This window comes from Crinia signifera, chromosome 11, assembly GCF_055691185.1.
Source record: "Crinia signifera chromosome 11, ASM5569118v1, whole genome shotgun sequence".
NCBI lineage: Eukaryota > Metazoa > Chordata > Amphibia > Anura > Myobatrachidae > Crinia > Crinia signifera.
Genome location: NC_139227.1, coordinates 57,876,776 through 57,901,900, shown reverse-complemented (window position 1 = coordinate 57,901,900; position 25,125 = coordinate 57,876,776). Strand labels below are relative to the sequence as shown.

At 46.6% G+C, this 25,125-nt stretch overlaps 1 protein-coding gene across 1 annotated transcript in view; it reads right to left on the bottom strand.

The window, feature by feature from the left end:
• Nucleotides 1-25,125, bottom strand: part of LCAT (lecithin-cholesterol acyltransferase) — a 131,419-nt gene that overhangs the window by 25,898 nt on the left and 80,396 nt on the right. The window contains exon 5 of the mRNA XM_083165104.1: nt 1,064-1,288. Within this exon, the coding sequence (XP_083021230.1) occupies nt 1,064-1,288 (225 nt within the window). The remainder of the gene's footprint in view (nt 1-1,063; nt 1,289-25,125) is intronic.

Genomic DNA, 25,125 nt, shown 5'->3' with positions numbered 1-25,125 from the left:
TTATGTCAGTTGTTGCAGGGAGGAAGAACGTTCTTGCAAATTTACAGCATTAATATTTCTATGGGTTTGAGGAGGATGTCACTAAAAATAGAAGCAGGAGACACAAATGCATATACATGTAAAAATCTCATAATAAGCAGGGAGTGGATAAATGAGAAGGCATTGTGTATAGATGTGTGAGTTGTAAGGAGAACTAAAGATGTTATAGATTTTGAGACAATACCATGGAGTGCTATGAACAAAAGCAATGTGCTATGAACAAAAGCAATTGGGGTGCATTACGTGAAATAAAACTAAAGTCATTAAGGTTTAGATCATAGTGGAGACCACCATATTACAAGTGTTTTAAATATACTGTAAATTACTTGCATAGTGATCACAGAGTGAACATTGCAGGGTGATAGAAATGTACATACTTTGAAGAAGGAAATAAGTCCTTCTGTAATTGAATTTGCTATTAGATATTTCACTTTCAGCTTTTGTCCATTTTCAGTTATATCCATTAATGTCAGAATGATGTAATATACACCACGCATCTCTGATATTACTAGTGACCTCATTGACTCCTCATATCCCTCACTGATGTCATTAAGGACATAGCAATGTCATCTGGACCATGCACCTTTGATAACACTAGTGACCTGATCTACTACTCACAACCCTCTCTGATGTCACTGAGGACAAAATGATGTAATCTACATCACGCATCTCTGATATAAGTAGTGACCATCTACTCCTCACATCCTTCACTGATGTCACTAAGGACAGAGCGATGTCAGCGATGTCATCTACTACATCTGTCATCTGATATCACTAGTGACCTCATCTACTCTTCAAATCCCTCACTGATGCCACTAAGGACAGAATGATGTAATCTACTACACACATCCACGAGATGCTGTGGCCATCCTACCACAGAGCTAAACAACACTCTGCAGCTATCCTGCCACAAATGAAATGCAACACACTGCATGCATCACACAACACAGAATTTATAATATATCTGTACAAACATTTAGTCCCCGGTCTCTGTTTGGGGTCAGAGGGCACCGGCTATACTGACCTGACATCAGCACCAGCAACGGCTTAACTGCGCCTCCCCATGGGGCTCCCAGGGATATAAACCCTTTGATATACTTCTGTTTCCACTGCAGGGGCTGTTGGTTGAGGAAATAAAGCAGGTACAGATTGCCCAGGCTGTGGCCAATCAGGAAGACCGGCCTCTTATACTCAGCATGCATCTCCTCCATCAGGTGCCTCAGCTTCTCAAAGTATTCCTTCTGGCCATCTGCAAGAGTCATGCGGGAGAAGATGTTATACTGTATGCCATGTTTTATTTACAAGTCTTATGTGGTTCATGACAAGCACGCTGTTATCAGCTGTGTCTCATCTGATTGGGCTACTGTAACAGTACTTGCCCGGGTGCTCGCTGCCTGTGGGGATTTCACCTTCACTAGATAATCTACAAGAGAGTATATATATATATATATATATATATATATATATATATATATATATATGCGTCTTGGAGTAGGAGAGCACACCTCTCTTGCATCAGCTAGCGCGGTGCCTTTCCTAGGATTCTCCTTGCTAGGAGACCAAATTATAGCAGACGGTATGGACGGCACTCAGCAATAAATCTGACTCACAGGCAGCAGGTGTTAGTGAGACTAACACCTGCTGCCTGTGAGTTAGATTTATTGCCGAGTGCCCTCTCCATACCATCTGCTATATATATATAGAGAGAGAGAGAGAGAGAGAGAGAGAGAGAGAGAGAGACAGAGAGACAGAGAGACAGAGAGGTAGCAGGGATCCGGCACTCCACAGAATGTACGACAGCAGCCCTGGTGCCTTCCAAAGGAAAGTATGCAGAATATTTTCACGGTGTTGGCGGCACTCGATAAGAGATTTGATATGAGCAAAGAAAGAGCTGAGACCGTGATCAGCTAGTGCTAACCGTTTCGGAAATTTTAATTCCTTCGTCAGAGTACTCCGAAACGGTTAGCACTAGCTGATCACGGTCTCAGATTTTTCTTTGCTCATATCAAGTCCCTTATCGAGTGCCGACAACACCGTGAAAATATTATATATATATATATATATATATATACACACAAATATCTTGTCAGCGGCACTCACGGCAATAAATTCAGTCAGACAGCAACGTGTATTCCATCGTTTCGAAAAAATTTACTTTCTCGTCATCAGGGTACAAAGAATATAACAAACAATCTCACCTTATAAACCCTCTAATACCCGTGCTCCCGCCTCTCACCTGGTGCAGCCGCGCCCGGAAGAGTACGCCCCCAACAGTGGACGTCACATCCTCCCGGGTTGCATTGCCCAGTAGCCATGTATACAAAACAACGGCTGATCGCTATGTCCGCTCTCTAGGGCCACACGTACTCAAACTAAGAAAACCAGATGGGGCTCTCTATGTTGTTATGATCATTAATGACCTGTACAAAGGCTTCCTTAGACCCAGACCAGATAATAAACAGGTTGTCTATATACCTGGTGTAGAACTTTATATGTTCCTTGATCGATGGTTTCTCAAAATAAATGTCTTCCTCTGCCTCAAACATATAGGCGTTGGGGTACGATGGAGCCACACTGGACCCCTTCGCACACCCCACCAATTGGAGGTAATGATCACCATCGAACAAAAAATATTTTTGTGTAAGAATAAAAAGTTCCATAACTAATTCAATCGAAGGGCCCTTGTACAGGTCATTATCAGTAATCAAGTGTTTGACCGCTGTCATCCCCTACATATTAGGAATAATGGTATACAAGGATGACACGTCAACACTGCATAAAAAAACAATAAAATGGTAACGATGTTTTGCACGCTTCAAGTCTATTCAGAAATGAGGTGGTATCCAAAATGTAGTTAGGATGTCCAACAATACAAGGCTGTAATAGTGAGTCTAAATACACAGAGGCAGGTTGAAAAAGTGATCCCCTGGCCGCTATGATAGGGCGACCAGGGGGATCCACCATCCTCTTGTGTATTTTAGGCAAAGTGTACATTAATGGAGTAATGTTTTTTTTTTAACATAAGGCATCAGCAAGTGTTCTCATGATGTCACCAGATTCAACATATTTATTTAATACCGTCAACAGTTGTTTAGAAAATGCATTAGTTGGGTTGCCTCTAAGTTTTTCATAAACACAAGTATCAGACAGCTGATTGTTAATTTCTATCTTGTATTTATCAAGATCCTGTATTACCACCACCCCACCTTTGTCGGCGGGACGTATGATAATACTGGTATTATCAGACAAACTCTTTAGCGCCCGAGTCTCACCACTATACAAATTGTTAAAGCGCACAACATCATCTCCCATCAATAAATCGTTGACATCATTAATTTATCCAACATAGTTACATAGTTACATAGTAGGTAAGGCTGAAAAAAGACTTGCGTCCATCTAGTTCAACCTGGTATAGATATCCATTGCTGATTTGGTAGGTTCTGATATTTTACAGACAAATTATATTTCTTATTTGTACCCATGGATGTTTTTCTCCAGTAAATGTTTGTCCAACTTTGCCTTGAACGCATTTAATGAGCCAGCCGTTACCACCTCTCTGGGAAGAGAGTTCCAGAGTTTGACTGTTCTGACCGTAAAGAAATTCTTTCTACTAGCTGAATGAAATCTATTTTCTTCTAATCTATACTCATGCCCTCGAGTCCTAGATTCCTTTCTAGTAGAAAATAGGGTGTGTGACAGTTCCTTATATGGCCCTTGATATACTTGTACATGTTGAGCATGTCCCCCCTTAAACGTCTCTTTTCTAATGTAAATAGTCCCAAATTGCTTAATCTCTCCCCGTAGCTTAAATTCTCCATTCCCCTAATAAGCTTTGTTGCTCGCCTTTGGACTTTTTCTAATTCTATGATGTCCTTTTTATAGTGTGGGGCCCAGAACTGTACTCCGTACTCTAGGTGAGGTCTCACCAATGCTTTATATAGTGGCATAATTACCCTTGAGTCCCTAGTTTCCATTCCCCTCTTAATACATGCCAGAATTTTGTTGGCCTTTTTTGTAGCTACATTACAATGGGCACTACATCCTAGATTGCTGTCTATTTGGACTCCTAGATCCGCATGAATGTTTTCAATGACGCATTGTTTGACAACGGTTCAAAACGGGGTTTGGGTAATAATTTGCGTACCTCACTGGGAATAAAAGACACTTCGGATTGCACCTGATCAACCCCCTTATAATATTTGTGCAGTTTAAATTTGCGGTTAACACAGTTTTTCTCAATGTCGCATTTAATCATATTAAATTTTACCGTGGGGACATAGGAGAGTCTATGGGTCAGCTGCAGCTGCAGGTGGACTTATTTGCTACATGTCTCTCTTGGTGATTTAATAGGATTCCACATATTTTTCCAATGTTTATTGGGTCAGCATGGCTCAAGGTGTTAAAATGAATCGGTTGTAAACTATGAAATTGGGTATTGCATTGTTATTAGGATTCACTTCAGATAAACCTCTTGTGTGATTTTTTTTGTGCCCTACTTAAAATTCATCTGAATTTACCTTGTATTAAAGTCTGTTAATAGAGCCCTAAAAATATTCGGTATTGCGAACATACCTACCATCGGGAGAACCAATCCAACATTCTGTTCCCGATGGTGTGGAGTGCTCAATAAATGTTCGCTGGATCTAATCTTATTAGTAGTGGAGGAGGTCGGAAGGGAACTAGACCAAGTCAGACTGGAACTGAAAGAGGTTAAAATTATTAAAGAATTATGTTCATTAAGTCCCCTGGGATTGATGGTATCCAACTTGAAAATCCAGCGGGACTCCTTCTGTAGCAATAGTCTCGCCCGGTCTCCACCTCTCGGTAATTTGGGGACCTGATCTATTACCATACTTCTCAATGAGGATAGAGGATGTTGGTTTAGAAAGAAGTGACGGGCCACCGGTTTGTCCATCTCGCCACTACTAAGTGTATTGCGTATGCTCATACGGTGGTTTGCCATTCGCTCTTTAAAAGAGCAAATGATTTTACCCACGTAGGTCAACCCACATGGGCATTTGAGTAAATATATCATGTACTCCGATGAACAGGACAATCAATATTTAATGTCCAATTTTTGTCCATTATGAGGGTGTGCTTCCTGTGAGCATGGATTGACACGTAATACAGCCAGTACACTTAAAGTACCCCAACCTAGGTTTTGCAAACCAGGTGTTTTATTGTTCAACATTGGATTCATTAGATGATCCCGAATCGTTCGACCTCTCTTGTATGAGAATAATGTTTTTTTCTCCTTTAGGTTTAATTTCGGGTCTGTGGAGACAATGTCCCAATGCTTCATCACATTCTTTTTGAACATGGTGGCTTTTGTATCAAAGGTTGTGGTTACAATCATACGTGGTGATGATTGGGTGTTTTTTATTTCCTACTCATTGTGCTCAGATTCCTTGCTTTTCTCAAATTCGGGTGTACCACTTCAGTGGGATATCCTCTCATGGAATTTGGTCATCATTTCCTTAAGTTGTATTTCAGCTTTCTGTGGATCTGTGTTTGTTCGTAATACACGGAGGAACTGCAACACTGGTAGTCCATCTTTGAGTGGCCTTGGATGGAAGCTTGTATAGTACAATGATGAATTTCTGTCTGTATCCTTTTTATATAAGGTTGTGCCCATTCTGCAGTTCTCTTTATAGACAGTCACATCCAAAAAGTTTATTGAATCTTTATTCACATTATGAGTGAATGTTATCGGTGTGTCCAGACAGTTCAGTTCCATCACCATGTCTTCAAAAGCCTCCAACGTGTTTCGCCAAAGCATAAAGATATCGTCAATAAATTGAAAATATTTTATGATATCCTTGCCATAGGTCTGATATATGTGTCTCTCTTCAAATTCCACCATATATATGTTTGCATATACTGGGGCTAGATTTGAGCCCATGGTAGTCCCTTTCTGTTGGATATAGTAATTTTTTCCATATTGAAAATGGTCAGAGAGTCAACACTAGCTCAATAAGCTCACATACAAACTCAATTGGTGGGCCAACATAATCTGTCTCTGTTAGCCTCACAGATTGGTAGAGCTTCTGTGGGGCTCACAATTATCTAGGTTAGGTCCGGTGCCTTCCAAGGAGTAGATGCATGTGCATCTCTCAATACAATCCAGGGTAGGGGGCAGCGGCACTCAGAACTAAATACAGGACTGCAGGCGGCGTGTGTGGCCAACGTTTCAAAGCCCTTAGGCTTTTTTATCAAGGTGCAGATGAGAACAAATACATGTATAAGGTGACTTACCTAAATAGCATACTGGCGTCGGTCGGGGAAGCGCTGAATAGTGATTCATTGCGCCCTATCGGTGCTTTTCACACGGTTGTAAGGGGCTGAACGCCTTTATTGCGTGAAATATGGTTTGTAGTATATGGAGGATTCCCTGCTGTGGGCGGGGGAGGGATGGGTGCGTAGGTACTGTGGATGGGGGATGGGCAGGTGCTGGCTGGGTGCGGGGGTAGTGCGGGTTTTGGAATTCTGGGTGTGGAAGTGCTGTGGGTGCATTAGTATCGCGGGTGGGGGAGTGGTGGTGTGGGAGGTGTGAGTGTGCTACAGGTGGGAAAGGGGGTCCGGTGGTGGTGTTGGTGTGGGAGGTGTGAGTGTGCTGCAGGTGGGGGAGGGTGTCCGGTAGTGCTGTGGGAGCGGCGGTTGCAGGTGTGCTGCAGGTGGGAGAGGGTGTGCAGTGGGACTGCGGGTGTGGTAGGGGCGGGTGCAGGTGTGCTGCAGGTGGGGGATGGTGGGTGTGGCAGGTGTGGGTGTGCTGCAGGTGGGGGATAGTGTCCAGTGGTGCTGTGGGAGGGGTGGGTGTGTTGCAGGTGGGTGGGTGTGCTGCAGGTGGGGGAGAGTGTCCGGTGGTGCTGTGGGAGGGGTGAGTGCAGGTGTGCTGCAGGTGGGGAAGGGTGTCCAGTGGTGCTGTGGGTTTGGGAGGGGTGGGTGGGGGTGTGCTGCAGTTGGGGAGGGTGGGTGTGCCAGGTGTGAGTGTGCTGCAGGTGGGGGAGAGTGTCTGGTGGTTCTGTGGGAGGGGTGGGTGTGGGTGTGCTGCAGGTGGGGAAGGGTGTCCAGTGGTGGAGTGGGAGGGGCGGGTGTGCGTGTGCTGCAGGTGTGGGTCAGCTGCAGGTGGGAGAGGGTGTTCGGTGGTGGTGTGGGAGGGGTGGGTGTGGCAGGTGTGGGTGTGCTGCAGGTGGGGGAGGGTGTCCGTTGGTGCTGTGGGTGTCAGAGGGCCGGTGGGGGTGTGCTGCAGTTGGAGGAGGGTGGGTGTGGTAGGCATAGGTGTGCGCACATTGAGTCTTATGGGTGCACAGGCACCCCCTAATGCTATGCCCACCCTTATGAACACATCCCTACCATCAATACCTTTTACCAAAGACTTTTGCTTTTTAGAACTGTATTCCATTGAATCAATTATGTGTGTTTTGCATTGTTACTTGTACCAGACCATTGTCATATCACTACATATCATCCATTTATAGAAAGGGACCAGGGGCGATGAAGAGGTGTTAACACATCCAACGAAAAAATAAAAAGAAATAGTGATAAAGGTTAGAACCTTGATTAGTGGGGAATAATCTTTATCACAACAAACGGGAGAGGGTTCTTCAATAGCATACCCGTACTCACGCTCAAGATTGAAAAATTGTGCTCATAAAGGTATCTTTTGCAACACTAGGGGATTTTCACCACGAGTGGATTCTAAATTGCTGGAGGCGTACCGTACTCACAAATAAGAGTTGCTGGCACAGGCGCATCAAGGTTTCTTTTTTTATGAAGGGAACCCAGTCTCTCAAATGCAATGTATATCCATAAATTGCACCATATAAAAAGACAGAGAAAACTTCTTTCAGGAAAAGGGGTGTACAAATTTATTGGCATAAAACAAAGTTTGGGGAACACCGGATGGAAAGGACACGGTACCTGGTGACTGGGGTATTGGCCTTATACCCCAATCGTAACCGCCTACAAGTGGTGGATTCCCCAAAATGAAGTACAGCAAGGCTCCTCTCCTGCCAATGCGTTTCGACAGGATAACCTGTCTTTTTCAAGGCTTGGAGTGGAGTCACATCAAGCCGATATTTATACCCCTGCACTTGTTAGCCCAACCCCGTTTTCGGCCGCAAATACGGCTACTAAGCCAGAGGGCCCCACTACATATTCCTGAAGGGATTTAAAGTCCATCAGTAACAGGGAAGTAACGTTTGGAGAAACGTTCCCTGACTTCCGGTCTTCCCCTTACTTCCGGGGTTGGGCTAACAAGTGCAGGGGTATAAATATCGGCTTGATGTGACTCCTCTCCAAGCCTTGAAAAAGACAGGTTATCCTGTCGAAACGCGTTGGCAGGAGAGGAGCCTTGCTGTACTTCATTTTGGGGAATCCACCACTTGTATGCAGTTACGATTGGGGTATAAGGCCAATACCCCAGTCACCAGGTACCGTGTCCTTTCCATCCGGTGTTCCCCAAACTTTGTTTTATGCCAATAAATTTGTACACCCCTTTTCCTGAAAGAAGTTTTCTCTGTATTTTTATATGGTGCAATTTATGGATATACATTGCATTTGAGAGACTGGGTTCCCTTCATAAAAAAAGAAACCTTGATGCGCCTGTGCCAGCAACTCTTATTTGTGAGTACGGTACGCATCCAGCAATTTAGAATCCACTCGTGGTGAAAATCCCCTAGTGTTGCAAAAGATACCTTTATGAGCACAATTTTTCAATCTTGAGCGTGAGTACGGGTATGCTATTGAAGAACCCTCTCCCGTTTGTTGTGATAAAGATTATTCCCCAATAATCAACGTTCTAACCTTTATCACTATTTCTTTTTATTTTTTCGTTGGATGTGTTAACACCTCTTCATCGCCCCTGGTCCCTTTCTGTACGAACTGCATCCACGTGGGGTTGAGTGGTGGCCCCTTCTTTCGGACCAGCAGAAGAAGAGTGACTGCGCCTTGGGACTGATAATTCTTGTTGTTTGTGTATATCATCCATATATGTTTTTTACTTAATTTGCATGTTTTATTATACTGAGAGCCGTTTTATATTGTAGCGAGTACCAATAGATGATGGTAGACACGCCTAATTTGTGCTGTTAGACACACCCAATGGGCGGTGTTATACATGCCTATTATGTGGTGCTAGGCACAACCCTTTGACGGTGCACCCCCTAATAAAATGTTCTGCACACGCCTATGGTGGTAGGTGTGGGTGTGCTACAGGTGGGGGAGAGTGTCCAGTGGTTCTGTGGGAGGGGTGGGTGCGGGAGGGTGTCCAGTGGTGGGGTGGGAGGGGCGGATATGGAGTAAAATTCTGGGCCCCAAACTATAAAAAGGACATAATAGAATTAGAAAAAATCCAAAGAAGAGCAACAAAGCTAATGAGGGGAATGGAGAATTTAAGATATGAGGAGAGATTAAGCAATTTGGGACTATTTACACTTGAGAAGAGACGTTTAAGGGGGGTCATGCTCAACATGTACTAATATATCAGAGGCCAATATAAGGAACTGTCAACCACTCTTTTTAATGCTAGAAAGGAATCTAGGACACAAGGGCACGAGGTTAGATTAGAAGAAAAAAGATTTTGTTCCCTTAGAAGAAAAAATGTCTTTACGTTCTGATCAGTCAAACTTTGGAACTCTCTTCCTGGAGAAGTGGTGTCGGCAGACACAATAAATACATTTAAAATAAGGTTGGATAAACATTTATTGGTTAGAAACATCCATGGGTACTAATAAGAATCATAATCTGTTGTTACGTAGGTTGAACTAGATGGACGCAAGTCTTTATTCAGCCTTATCTACTATGTAACTATATATATATATATATATATATATATATATATATATATATATATATATATAGACTTGAAGAAAGGATGTGGCACACCATTCACCAAAAACGAGTGCAATTTATTTAGCACAAAGGCAACATTTCAATGCCTATAGCGGCATTTTCATCGGGCTAATATTTGGACTTTTATTTATATATATATATATATATACATGTATTACTGTATGCACTGCTGTAGGATTACATGTTATATGTAGTGCTGTATGCACAGATGCAGGATTACATGTTCTATGTAGTGCTGTCAGAGTCGTAGGGAGGGCGGAGCTCCTGCTCCGGGCGCCGATTGGTTGACTGGCGCCTCCGGCCCGCCCCCCCTCCGCAAATGATCCCTGCAAGTGTGTCTGCATAGTACTAACGGCCCGGGCAGTGTGCGCAGCGCCGGCGGCTGCCCTGCCCGGCGCCTGGCTCCTGCCCTGCTCGCCTGGTCCCTGCCGCCAAGCGTCACGGGCGGTGAGGCCGGGCGGCGGGCAGACACCAAGTGGGACCTATGTACTCCGGCTCCTCCTGTCTCTGAATTGCTGCTCGGTCCAGCTTCCGGGCAGCCCAGGCAGCGTAGCAGCACACTGACACTGTACAGACTCCTCCCAGCGGCAGCCAGAGTCACCTGTCTCTCACCCCCTCCCTCCTCCCTGGCTAGTGGCTACAGCAGCGGCATCTATCAGCCTTCCCAAGCGCTGGCTGTAGCCTGGAGGAGGAGAAGGTGTCTTGCTGGCTGCCGCCCGTGCCTTATACCATTAGTCAAGGTGGATTTATTATTTCTTTTTTTTACAGCTAATGAATGTTCTTACAAGAAACATAGTAATAAAGCTGCCCATACACGCTGCTATGAGGGCGTGCTTTCCGTGCTGTACTAGCACAGATCACATTGCATTGCATTGCCTGAGCATGCGTTGTGCATGCAATGCAATGCAATGTGATGAAACCTAAGTACAAAAAGTATGTGCAAGCACATACTTTTTGTACTTAGGTTTCATCACATTGCATGCACAACGGATGCACATGCAATGCAATGCAATGTGATCCATGCTAGTACAGCACGCCCACAAAGCAGCGTGTATGGGCTGCTTAAGATTGTTTTTTTTGGTGGATTCGTGGAGCCCGAGGGGGAGGGGGGGGGTGGGATGGGAGAGTGAATCTCTGGCTTCTGCTGCTGCCCTGGCCTGCTGTGCTGTATATATCTTTATTTATGCTGTATATATCTATCTTTATTTATTGATCTTTATTTACAGCTGTCAGCATGTTCTATAGCGCAGCAGCTTCCGTTACAGTGTCTTATATAGCGCAGCAGATTCCGTTACAGTGTCTTTTATAGCGCAGCAGATTCCGTTACAGTTCCTTATACAGAGACGTAGCTAGGGCGGAGCCGGCAGAGCACCAGCTCCGGGCGCCGACATGTCACCTGGCGCCAGCCAGCAGCGTTGCCAGCAGCGCGTGGGAGCAGAGCAGAGAGAGGACGGAGCGGAGATTGACAGCTCCAGTCCCCGGCACCCGACAGCAGCGCCCGATACCCGGCAGACGCATCACCGCACCAGTCCACGGCACCTGGCTGCCGGGTATCGGGCGCTGCTGTCGGGTGCCGGTGACTGGAGCTGTCAATCTCCACTCCGTCCTATCTCTGCTCCCATGCGCTGCTGGCCACGCTGCTGCTCTTCCTCCTCCTGCCCCTCGCCATGCAGCTTTACTCTCCTCCTCCTCGTCGCACTGACCCCTGACCTCGGGCTTCCTCTTCCTCCCCAGGGACCAGGCACTTCTCCTCTCCATGGCCAATGTGTCATCCTTGATCCGCAAGTTCTGGTGGCCACAGGAGAGAATGAGAGCCCAGGCCTCGCACCCAGCAACTGGCCGCAGTACACAGTGTCACCTGGGCAACAGCCAGAGCGTCACGGAGCCAGCACCTACCTGGCCACAGCAACTGACCCCCCCCCCCACATCAGGCAGCGACCAGTGATGGCCCCCAGCATCCGGTGGCACTGAATAGGAAGGTCTCAGACCACCCCAGACACCAGCCCAGGGCACGTGAGTTGGCCAGTGTGGCCCTATCTCCAAAGGTACCCAGAGGTTCAACAAGCAGGACTAATCCTTAACCCCCATCTGTGCGTTTTACCAGCAGAGGAGAGGGGGGGGGGGGGCGCGAAACATGCCCTTGCTCCGGGCACCGTGGAACCAAGCTACACAACTGTCCTTATATAGCGCAGCAGATTCCGTTACAGTGTCTTATATAATGCAGCAGATTCCGTTACAGTGTCTTATATAGCGCAGCAGATTCCGTTACAGTGTCTTATATAGCGCAGCAGATTCCGTTACAGTGTCTTATATAGCGCAGCAGATTCTGTTACAGTGTCTTATATAGCGCAGCAGATTCCGTTACAGTGTCTTATATAGCGCAGCAGATTCCGTTACAGTGTCTTATATAGCGCAGCAGATTCCGTTACAGTGTCTTATATAGCGCAGCAGATTCCGTTACAGTGTCTTATATATTTCAAATGTAACATGCCAACACATGTTAGCCACACCCCCAATTCATTACACAGGGGGGGCGCAAAATATGCCCTTGCTCCGGGCACCATGGCACCTAGCTACACCGCTGAGTGCTGTGTGCACAGATGTAGGATTACATGTTATATGTACTGCTGTGTGCACAGATGTAGGATTACACATTATATGTAGTGCTGTGTGCACAGATGAAGGATTACACGTTATATGTAGTATTGTATGCACAGAAGCAGGATTACATGTTATGTAAGATGCAGGATTACATGTTATATGTAGTGCTGTACGCACAGTTGTAGGATTACATGTTATATGTAGCGTTGTATGCAAAGATGCAGGATTACATGTTATATGTAGTGCTGTACGCACAGTTGTAGGATTACATGTTATATGTAGCGTTGTATGCACAGATATAGGATTACATGTTATATGTAGTGCAGTATGCACAGATGTAGGATTACATGTTATATGTAGTGCTGTATGAACAGCTGTAGGATTACATGTTATATGTAGTGCTGTATGCACAGATGTAGGATTACCTGTGATATGTAGTTCTGTATGAACAGTTGTAGGATTACATGTTATATGTAGTCCTGTATGCACAGTTGTAGGATTACATGTTATATGTAGTGCTGAATGCACAGTTGTAGGATTGGGAAAATGAAGAGCGCATAGCCACTGAAAGCAAAACCAACCCCAAGAAGTTTTTCAAGTACATATATAGTAAGCGAATAATTAAAGAGAACATAGGCCCATTAACCAATATCAATGGTAAAAGTCATGGTCGCCACTAGGAATTGTGGGGCCCGGGACTGACCTTCAGACCGGGTCCCCCCCCCAGTACCATTACAGCTGCCCCTCTCCCGAGTACGATTACGACCCCCCCCCCCCCCCAGTACCCTCATGGCAGCCCCCAGCCCCCCCCTGAGTACCATTACTTAACTAGCTGCGGCGGTGCAACTCCTGGGCGGTGCATCTCTTGTGTCCTAGGCTCGGCGCTCTGCAGGTTGCACTGTGTATTGTGCATGCCTGGCTGGGGGGAATCTGTGTGGGGGAGGATGTGTGTGGCAAAGGGGTGGGGGGTGTCACGTGCCGCTGTCGCTGTGGGCAACTGCCCGGGCCCCTCCAGTGGCCAGGGCCCGGGACAGCTGTACCCACAGCACCCCCCTGTCGGCAGCCCTGGTAAAAGTTTTACGGAGGATAAGGGAAAAGCTGAACTGTTAAATGGGTTCTCCTCATCAGTGTTTACTTGGGGAGAGCAGACATGTACCACAAATGGGATGAACAAGCCAGATCTCAATATTGATTTTGACCGAGAAAATAATATTGATGCTCAGCAAAATCAAAACAAACAAATCACCAGGGCCAGCTGGGATTCATCCTAGGGTACTAATGGAATTAAGGGAGGAACTAGCGACCCCTCTCTATTACATTTTTAATAATTCACTATCATCAGGTAAGGTACCAAAAGACTGGAGAATAGCAGAGGTAGTGCCAATATTCAATAAAGGAAAAGGGGATGACCCAGCTAATTACAGACCTGTGAGTTTAACATCAATAGTGGGTAAATATTTGAAGGCATGTTAAGGGATGGTATCCAGGAATATTTAGACCTTCATAGTTTACTCAGTACTAATCAGCATGGGTTCGTGAAAAATCGTTCATGCCAAACAAATTTACTAGGTTTCTATGAGGAGGTTAGCAAAAACCTTGATAATGGAAACACTGTAGATGTGATCTTCCTAGATTTTGCCAAAGCTTTTGATAGGGATTAGGGGCAAATATCTGTAGATGGGTAGGGAACTGTGCAATAGAGAACAAAGGAGGTTATTCTGGTTGGTGCGTAAATTTCCGAATTCTTTCGGAGCGGACCGCACACCACGTTGTGCGGACATTGTACGAAAAAACACCCACAGGTCCTCCGCATTCGGACCGACTTGCTCTCTAAGAAGAGGGTGTGTTTACGGACAACATCCAAACCGTGCGTGTGCAGTGGCCACACAATGATTCTGCACGGTCTTACAGCATCAGAACGGACGTGAAGCTGCACGTACGCACCTATGCGGTGTATTTCCGCAAAACTCACGACTATTATCTGAACTCATAAATCTGTCACATGACACAGTTATGCAATTAGGCAACCTCATTAAAAAGTGTCTGTTTGTAATTGGAATCAATTAAATCATAATAGATACTTCAACACATTACTACCACTTTACATTAACCCTTACATCATGTGAAGTGCTATTTATTCATTGTTACCCCTTTATCTAGGTTTTATGTATGCATATTATATCATAATTGCACGTCAAATGAAATATTCTTCAATGTGCTAATTATTACTAACACATAAAGCTCACTTACCAATAGTTATAAACATCACTTACCAATAGTTATAAACATAGTGTGTGTGTATTTTGTTTTTTGGATAATGTTATTTGGGGATGCAGTTAATATCCCGGCGGTCGGGATCCCGGCGTTCGGAATCCCGACGCCGGAATCCCGACCGCCGAAATGCCGACACATTCTCCCTCCTGGGGTGTCCACGACACCCCTGGAGGGAGAATAAATTAGTGTGCCGAGCATAGCGAGGCACCGGGCCCGCTGCGTGGCGAGCACACCGGGCCCGCTGCGTACTGAATCCGTTATTTGCTGTACAATAATATTACATTTGTGTCTTGCAAGGATGTGCACACTACAATAACATACATCTATATAAAGCATTTACCTTTTGCAAGTGATAAATATTTTAAACTATTTACACATATACTGATAAAAGAAAAAAAAACACAGACAACTTCTAACTGTCCACAACAATTTATTATAACAACAATATACTATGAAAATGAAAAAATAAAAATTATAGGAGCAGGTCAGTCAGGTCCTGCAGGTCGGCCATCACTAGCTGCAGGTGCTCCCTGAGTCGTAGGAGGGCCCCACAGACACCCTCATCTACTTGGCTAGGGTCATCTGTGGGCATGTTAAAGGGGATACAAAATTACTATTGATATTCATGAATAAATTTAACATAGTGATACATAATTCAAAAAAAATCAAGGTTACATCTATATATATATATATATATATAGATATAGATAGATATATATGACACACACATACATACTTACATACATGCATACATACCACATGAAAATCCTGTCTTTGTCCCTCTACCCTTTACTCTGTAGGAGACCTCACAGTCATAGTGCTCCCTCTGAATCCCAAACCACCCATGACTAAGCTGCTGCTGCTGTTGTCCTTGGACATGAGAAGCATGTAATGAGCTCCACCAATCACAACTCATCAAACTCTCAGTCTCTGTTCTCTGATGCAACGTGGCATGGGACTTAGTCAACTCTCAGGAATGCAGAGTACACGTGTGCAATCATGGATGGCTTGGCTGCTGATGGTCTGCTCCATAAATCATTGCCATATTACCAGTTAGGTGAAGCTGCAGCACTAACCCACTCCCATGCACAAAATTATTATTAAGTCAAAATCAACCAACAATTATGTTGGCAAAAATACATGCCACCTACAGGGGGTGCCTAGCTAGAGGAGGGCCCAGGGGCACTGACCACTTGTGACTCCATTATAAGCCACGCCTGTCCATACTCCATTAATGCCATACTTTATCTAGTTTAGAAATATAAATCAACTATAAACTCTATTCACCTATATGAGGCTACAGATTGTACGCTTGCAGCAGGGGCCTGTAACTCTAAGGTGACCAAGTCATCCCTTTAATCCAGGATACAGATTAACTACACAGGTTCTGTGGCAGTTAAAATCAAGGTGAAAGCCTTCCCCAGAACCTGTGTCATTAAGATGTGTCCCGGATGAAAGGGATGACTTGGTCACCCTATCTAACCCCTAAGTGTGTCTGTTGTTACCCACTTTGGTTTGTTACTTAATACTATAGTAATACACAATTGATTCTGCAGTGCTACATAACAAATAGTAGGCCCAAAAATTATTAGTGATGCATTATGTATACCTACCACTTTCTGCCACCTGCACCTCACAGGCCTCCTCCTCCGACACCACTTCCTCTGACACTTCCTCCTCCGCAACCTCCTCTGGCACCTCCACCTCTGCCACCTCCTCCTCCGCAACCTCCTCTGGCACCTCCACCTCTGCCACCTCCTCCTCCACAACCTCCTCTGGCACCTCCACCTCTGCCACCTCCTCCTCCGCAATTCTCCTCTGGCACCTCCTCCTCCACAACCTCCTCCTCCACAACCTCCTCTGGCACGTCCTCCTCCGCAACCTCTTCCTCTGCCACCTCCTCCCAGCCCTGCTCCTCCTCGGCCTCCTCCCGGGCCTGTCTTGCGCGTTCACGTGCTGTTAAAAAATTGCTGTTACCTTATAAAAAATTTTGACAATTTCTCAAAAAAAAATAATGTGGAAAAAAAAATGCAGTGTCAATTAAGGCACATTATTTTTTGAATCATCATTCACCAAAAACAATGACATATTATACCCACATTACAGCATGTCAAACAGGAAGTAACACATATATAGTGAAGGCATTTTCAAATCATTAACAGCCATTTACCCACATTTACATAAATAATCTATTTAAATCATTCACTGGTAAATACAGTATGTAATATTTGCATCAAAACTCACATCTTACGATCTGCAGCCTTTGTTATATTTATATCTAGTATCAAGTGTAATGTATATGGTCCCATCACCCCCCTCCTCTTATTCCCCCCCCCCCCCCTTAACCTTCCCCCCCCCCCTCCCAAAAAAAACTTTTTCAGTGGGCACAGAACAGTCCATGATATATAGAAGCAATACCCACCATTTTCCATAATATATATATTCTTTTTCCATAAGCTTTATAAATTTTTATAAATCTCTTATATATTTGGCTACATCTGTCACTCAAAGTGTGTCTGAAGCTGTAACGCTGGGTGGAGCCTCTGACTCACATGACAGAGAACCAGCCCAGTGAGTCCACAGTAATAGGAGGGACACAATGCTCTGCTCCTGCACTTTCCTTTTAATGTATGATTGCCATCACCTGTGTTGAAGCACCTTTCCTATCAATTAACCTGTTCAACACAGATGGAGGTAATCATACATTAGGAAGAAAGTCCAACGGCAGAGCATTGTGTCCCTCCTGGCATAGGTCATGTTGGGAGGTATGCACAGTGCCAGACACCCTCTGCCTCCCCATGTTACCCAGCAAAGACACAGCTACTCACCAGACACACCAGGTGAGCGCCCCACATACCTCCCAACATGACCCTCTCCAGGAGGGACAGAATGCTCTGTTTGTGGACTTGTGGACCATCTTAATTTAGGATTGTTATCACCTGTTTTAAACAGGGTAATTGATAAGAAAAGTGTTTAAGCACAGGTGATGGTAATCCATAAATTAAGAAGAAAGTCCAGAAACAGAGCAATGTATCCCTCCTGAAGAGGGTCATGTTGGGTATGCACCTCCCTCCCTCCCCCCCCCCCATTCACGGCATCCCCACGATTAAATGGCACATGCAAAACACTGACATGGCTATGGTCGACAATGAAAAAGGTTGACAAGATTTATTTTTCACTTTTTCAATGTTTTCATATTCATTCTCATGTGTCGACATGGACACCAATGAAGTGCCACACTTATGTCAACATTTACATGTGTTGACCTTTCTGTGTTGATTTTTTCTTGTGGCGATTTGTGGCGATTCGAGGCACCCCCCCCCGCAACCCCCCTTCCGCGATTTGCAGCACACCCCCCGCAATTCGCGGCACCCCCGGTGACTCCCGCGATTTGTGGCCCCACCCCGTGACACCCCCCCTCCTGCGATTCGCGGCACCCCACGACCCCCCCCCTCCCGCAATTCGCGCCAAACCCCTGGGCCCCCCCTCGTGAGGTTCATGGTGCCCCCCACGACCCCCCCCAACCACGATTCCCCACCCCTGACCCCCCCTCCTGTCATTGCGGCAACCACCTGCCCCCGCGACCCACCCTCCCGCGATTCACTGCAACACCCCGCGTCCCCCCCCTCCCACGATTCGCGGCACCCACACCCCCTTTCCCCCCGTGACCCCCCCTCCCGCAATTCATGGCATCCCCACGATTAAATGGCACATGCAAAACACTGACATGGCTATGGTCGACAATGAAAAAGGTTGACAAGATTTATTTTTCACTTTTTCAATGTTTTCATATTCATTCTCATGTGTCGACATGGACACCAATGAAGTGCCACAATTATGTCAACAATTACATGTGTTGACCTTTCTTGTGGCGATTCGCGGCACCCCCCGCAACCCCCCTTCCGCGATTTGCAGCACACCCCCCGCAATTCGCGGCACCCTCGGTGACTCCCGCGATTCGCGGTCCCACCCCGTGACACCCCCCCTCCTGCATTCGCGGCACCCCGTGACCCCCCCTCCCGCGATTCGCGCCAACCCCCTGGGCCCCCCTCGCGAAGTTCACGGTGCCCCCCACGACCCCCCCAACCACGATTCCCCACCCCTGACCCCCCCTCCTGTCATTGCAGCAACCCCCCGCCCCCGCGACCCACCCTCCCGCGATTCACTGCAACCCCCCGCGCCCCCCCCTCCCACGATTTGCGGCACCCACACCCCCCCCCCCGCGACCCCCCCTCCCGCAATTCACGGCATCCACCCACGACCCCTCCTCCCGTGATTCGCAGACACCCCTCACCTCCTCCCTCCCCCCCACCCCCGCGCGCGATTCACGGCAACCCCAGGATTAAATGGCACATGCACGGCTATGGTCGACAATGAAAATGGTTGACATGAGTTTTTGAAGATTTATTTTTCTTTTTTCAATGTTTTCATATTCATTCTCATGTGTCGACATGGACACTGATGAAGTGCCACACTTATGTCAACATTTACATGTGTTGAACTTTCTGTGTTACTTTTTTCGTGTAGCAATTTTTTTCCAGTGACAACTATGAACTATGTGCACGTCAACCTACACATCATCAACCAATTCTTTGTATAATATATAACACCTGTTCTGTTTTACTGTAGGTGTTTTAAGTCAGATCTTTTACTGCTACTATTACTGTTTATGTAAATGCATTCTGAATGACAGCAACATCCTACCATCCTTCTACAAGAATATATAACCAACTAGGTGATTCATCGCGCCCCCCCCCCCCCTCCCGCAATTCACGGACCCCCCGCGCACCCCCCCTCCCGCGATTCGCAACCCCCCCTCGTGCAATTCACGCCCCCTCCCACACTTTGCGGACCCCCGCCCTCTCCCGCGATTCGCCGACACCTGCGCCCCCTCCCTCCCTTGATTCACGGCACCCCCCGCGCCCCTCCCGCAATTCACGGCACCCCTAAGCCCCTCTTTAGTCCCCCGTATACTCACACACCCCTATCACTACCCAGCTTCCTGCTCTCCTGAACCGTAACTTCCACCACTGGGAAGTCGCTGACGCTGTTCTGCCCACATGCCCCTATCATGCCTCATAGCCCAGCCTCCTGCTCTCATGCACCCAAACTCCCACCCAGTAGGAGGAGACACTGACTAAGGGCCACCATCCTGTACTCCTGTACTGCCACGCTGGACCCTCACCCACTGGCAGAAGCTGCACAGTATCTCCCACCCTCCTCTTTAGTCCCCCTTATGCCCACACACCCCTATCACTACCCAGCCTCCTGTTTTCCTGTGTTGTGACCTCCGCCAGTGGAGAGCCGCTGACTCAGAAACACCCTACTATACTATTGCACACACACCTAAACAACATGCACACACAGCCCCCCCCCCCACACCCACAAATGTCACTGTACCATCCACACTATCAATGTACATCTTACTGTGTAACCGCTTTTTAATTAAACAAAACAATACACACCCCCTTCCACATCATATGCTCTCTATTTAACACATTTCACCTATAACTCAAGTTGCAATACAGGCCATCTTACATACAATTCTAACCATATTTCTCATATACAAATGTTCACAAATTAAGGGGGCGCAGCCCCTTACGACGGTGTGAAGAGCGCCTGATGAATCACCTAGTTTTTATATATTTTTTTAAATAAATAAAAAAACGCAGCAGGGATTTACCTATCTATTTATTATAATTTTTTCCATATAAAAATTCCCTGAGTACTGCTATAATCTAGATTGACAGAATACTGCGTTAGTAGTTCGTTACATGTTATTGTCTTTGTCTTATGTATGTCATTTGTTATTAAACGATCCCCATGGAGATAAGGGCAAAAAAATGGCGGAATGAAGCTGAAAACTATGAGGGCGGAAGTCCAACTCATCCACGAGCAAACACAGCTGAAGGAACGGGCGGATATGACGCACGCCCTATACAGAAGCCCGCAGAAGACGGGCGGACATACAGCAGTGACGGAAGATAGGCGGAAGTGACGCCCACCGCACCCAAATAAAAGAGGATCCCAGGGCAGCGATAGATCACTCTGCTTTATCCCGAGGAAGCCTGTGATACAGGCGAAACGCGTTGATCTCAGAGTAATCGATCCCTCCCCACACAGCAAGCCGCGCGGACCGCTGCTACGAGCGGAGGTAAGAAGTCTGCCGGCAGACACAGATCGTATCCCTGGAACCCCCATATGCACTGAACACTGAAACCATCTCCTGGTAAGCAAATTTGTTGCTAAAAAACCAAGTGACTGTGCAAAACTCCGGATTATCCATTGAGACTTTATTCATTTTAAGCACTAGTAACGCCCACAGAGGGGCGGTGCAATATATGTTTTATGTGAGTCTGTCAAAGTTTTTTGTTGTATACCGGTATTAGGACTTTCTAGTCTATCGCTAGTATTATAATTTATATATTCTTATACTCAGTATTCTTTTTTGATCTTTTATAATTATAAATAAAAGGATTAATTTTATTTACATACACATTGTGTCAATTATCCCTTTTGTTACACACCCACTAGCATTAAGCAGTGAAGACCAGCGCAGGATATACCCACACCTTTCTTTTTTGCTGCAGAAGCTCAGGCTGCCGTCGCCGCAGATCGGACCACCTGCGCTCCAATTGGGCCACAGACCTCCGCACCTGTGTGCGGGCGAAAATTCGTCGGCAGGCAGCAAGATACGCCCGCCGCTTTTGGACGTTAGTAATAAAGGGCCCCACACGCCCTAGCCTGGTCTCCATTACAGAGACCAGGGCCCTCAGCTCTGCTGTACTGAAAGGCGCAGCACGCTGGGAGGTCGCCATTTTCCCAATGGGGCATCACAAACAATCATGTACTGTAATTGGTTGGTAAGATTGTTATTTGGTATTAACTTTATTGTTCATTTTTACATGCACAGTGTGTATGCGCTACAACAATCGGCTAAAACATCGCACCGCCAAGCAACGCTTGCTATAGCTTGGAATCGCATAGCTGTACTTCGCATGACTTACTGTATGCATTTATGTGTATGCGTACATTTTTTTTTAAAATAAACACATACACATACGTGCAGTTCTCCAGCCTACACCATTATATTGGACACATTATAGACCTAAGCTGCCTGCCTGGCTCCTACTTCAAATATATGAATATATATATATATGTGATACGGGTTCCTTAGGTGGCACTCCAGGATAATGTGCTGTGCTGGGCAATAAATAGAGCCCCAAACGATGGCTGGTGCCTTCCAGATAGGGGGTGCAGATGCGTCTCCTATATAGATATGTAGACGGGGGCGGCGGCACTCGGCGAATAAATAGACAGCAAGGCAGGGTTTTGAAAACCGACGTTTCAAGGTCCTTAGACCTTTTTATCAAGGTGCTGTTGAGAATACAGTGACAGATAAACAGCTTACCTATATAGAAGTTCATGGGGACAGAAACGGGATGTCACTGTCACTGTCACCATGGCCGCACCAGGTGTCTTACCTGAATGAGGGGCAGACAGCCTAAACTGTTCCCCCTCGTGCCATCCTTCCTGATAGCACCACAGTGTCCTGGGCATGATAGCCCGCATAGCTAGCCCCTCCATTCTGGGCTGATAACCTGAAGTGCCTGCCGCCGGCATGAGGCTCACCTCCGTGGACATGCCAGGGGGAACAGCCGCCTGAGGAGGAGCCGGCCCGCCCTTCGAGGCCGAAGTGGCAAACGGCCTGAGCTCCCGTGCCACAGCACTTGTTGGGGACACAATTACGGGCAACACCTGTGAAGAGGCTGTAACCCCAGGCAGCTCAGCAGGGGCTGGCAAAATGGCAGGGTTGGGAGCTGGCAGAGCCCCAGTAGGGGAAAGCCCAGACATGCGGTCCATGAAGGAAGTCAGAAGGACCATAAACTGCTGTACTCCCTTACCGGAAGTAGGTGGCAGGGGCCCTGCACTGCGTCAGCCAACAGAGGGGAAGTATTTTCGGGAACTACCCTAGACCCCCTTTAGCGCTGCGCTGAGGGACCAGCCTGGTGCTCCGCAGCCATTGTCGCCTGGCCGGTCCTGCAGGAGGCATGTCCCCGGGGATGGACAGGAGTGACTGGGGGTCCCACAATAGGGGGGGGTGGCCGTCCCCAGTAGCCTGCACTACCAGCCCTACATCCCCGTCACGCGCCAGCCCGCTGGCAAGTTTGAGAATGCCAGAGGGGTGTGCAGTGCTCGTGGCAGGAGTACCCCGCCCCCTGCCTCTAACGGCATCACTATATAATATGGTGGTGCCCCTTATGGGGGCCGCAGCCTGCCTCACAGCGTTGACCATCACGCCAGGCTGCTGCACCTCCCGCACACCCGGTGTCTGCAATGGCGGGGACTGGGCAGTGGTATCATACAGGCAGCCCTGCCGTGCCCCCGGGTAGTTGCGCCATGGGCACTAGCTCTGCCGACCCCCCAGGCTGCCAGGAGGTCCTGGTGCCATTGCCGCGGCCTACCCCTTAGTGATGGGAAATCTAGTTAATTTTGTGACTATTTCATTATGATCTCGTTCACCCAAAAGATTAGTTCAGAAGATTACCACATATATACTCGAGTATAAGCCCACTTTTTGAGAAAAAATTTTATGCTGAAAATGCCCGTCTCGGCTTATACTCAAGTGAGGGCCCCACTCGAGTCAATAAGCTTTTCCAGTTTTTGATGTAGGCTTATATTCGGGTCGACCTACACTCGAGTATATATACGGCAGTCCGTCCGGCTCATTATTCCATCAGAGACTGAGAGGAGTGATTAGAACTAGATGAACCAGACTACATTATTACACGCAGAGCAGAGATTTCTAATACTAGCTCATTGGAGGAGTAATAGTCTTGTTAGAATGATCAGATAGGTTTAATAAATCAGATTATTTTCCATTTTAGAAAAGCAGTAAATTATATAGCGCCCTTATACCCCCTTTACACTGCACTTGTAAACAAAAACACGTTTAAGGCAAACAGAAAGTGCCAGAGTTGATGTACCAGTGAAAGATAACCGATATTTCAAAACGTTTAAAAGCAGAGTCCTACACGTTTTAGGGCCATTTTTTATGCAGTGAGAATGGCTCGAAATGGTATTTAGCAAACAAACAACATACTACAGACCTGTCCCCTGCCTTCTGCCTTGAAAGGTGTTGAGGGGATCAAACGGGTTGATTGATGTGAATGGTATTCAAATGGCAATCTACTGCAATGTCAAGGCTCAGACCTGTCTTGAATACTGCCTTAAAATACAGCTTTGTAAAAACGTTTAGGCCAGGCATGTCCAAAGTTGGCCTTCCAGATGTTGTTAAACTACACATCCCAGCATGCTTTGCAACAGTTTTAGCATTCTCTAATAGCAAAACTGTGGCAAAGCATGCTGGGATGTGTAGTTTCACAACATCTGGAGGGCCAACATTGGACATGCCTGGTTTAGGCAGTGTGAAAGCGTCACTATAGGGACCTATTTATTGTTAGCTCTGCAATATTTATCCCATTTTGGTTATTATTTTAACTTCCATAATATGCAAGTAAAATCCCAAATTCATAGTAATATACTGTCATTATTTATTGCTTTTAAAATACAGTATTTAACATGTCTCTTTTCCCCAATGTAACTGACTTTAGAGAGAGATAAAGTAAAGAGTTTGCAAAATATCCAGTCAGTTTCTGTCATTTATCTTGCACAGTCTAAAATGTGACCTAAGCCAATCGGCTGCTAGGGGAAACTGCTGTACTTTATGTATTATGAAGGTTCATACATATCCATCTTTGTCCTGTGGAGTAAACAGAGCTACAGTGGCTGCCGGACGGGGTCCTGACAGTCGGGATCCCGACAGTCATTAACCCGACGTCGGGATCCCGACTGTTTAAACACTGACGGCCGGGTTCCCGACGGCCGTCGGCTATTTTCCCTCGTGGGGGTCCACGACCCCCAGAGAGGGAGAATAGAATAGGTGGCGAGGGTAGCTCGCCACCGTGCCCGCAGCGTGGCGAGCGCAGCGAGCCCGCAAGGGGCTTTGTTGTGCTGGCCACGCTGTCTGAGACCAGGCAGTCGGGATCCCGACATCGGGATAATGACTGTCGGGATCCCGACTGTCGGTGAATCATACCACACCCGCTACAGTATATAACATACAGCAGCCAGCCTGTGTGTGTGGCTGATTGGGAGTGTAGCTTGTGACTTAATATACTGGGGGGACCTAATATGAAGGCAGCATGGCAGTGCATACTATAGTTCTGCTCCATACACACAATACATATGCCTGAGCACAGCAGTGCCACACATGGCAGCCCAGAGACACTGTACAGTCTCATTATGGCTGTATGAGTCAGAGATTAGTTCAGGGATCTGTAGGAAGTGAACCAATTG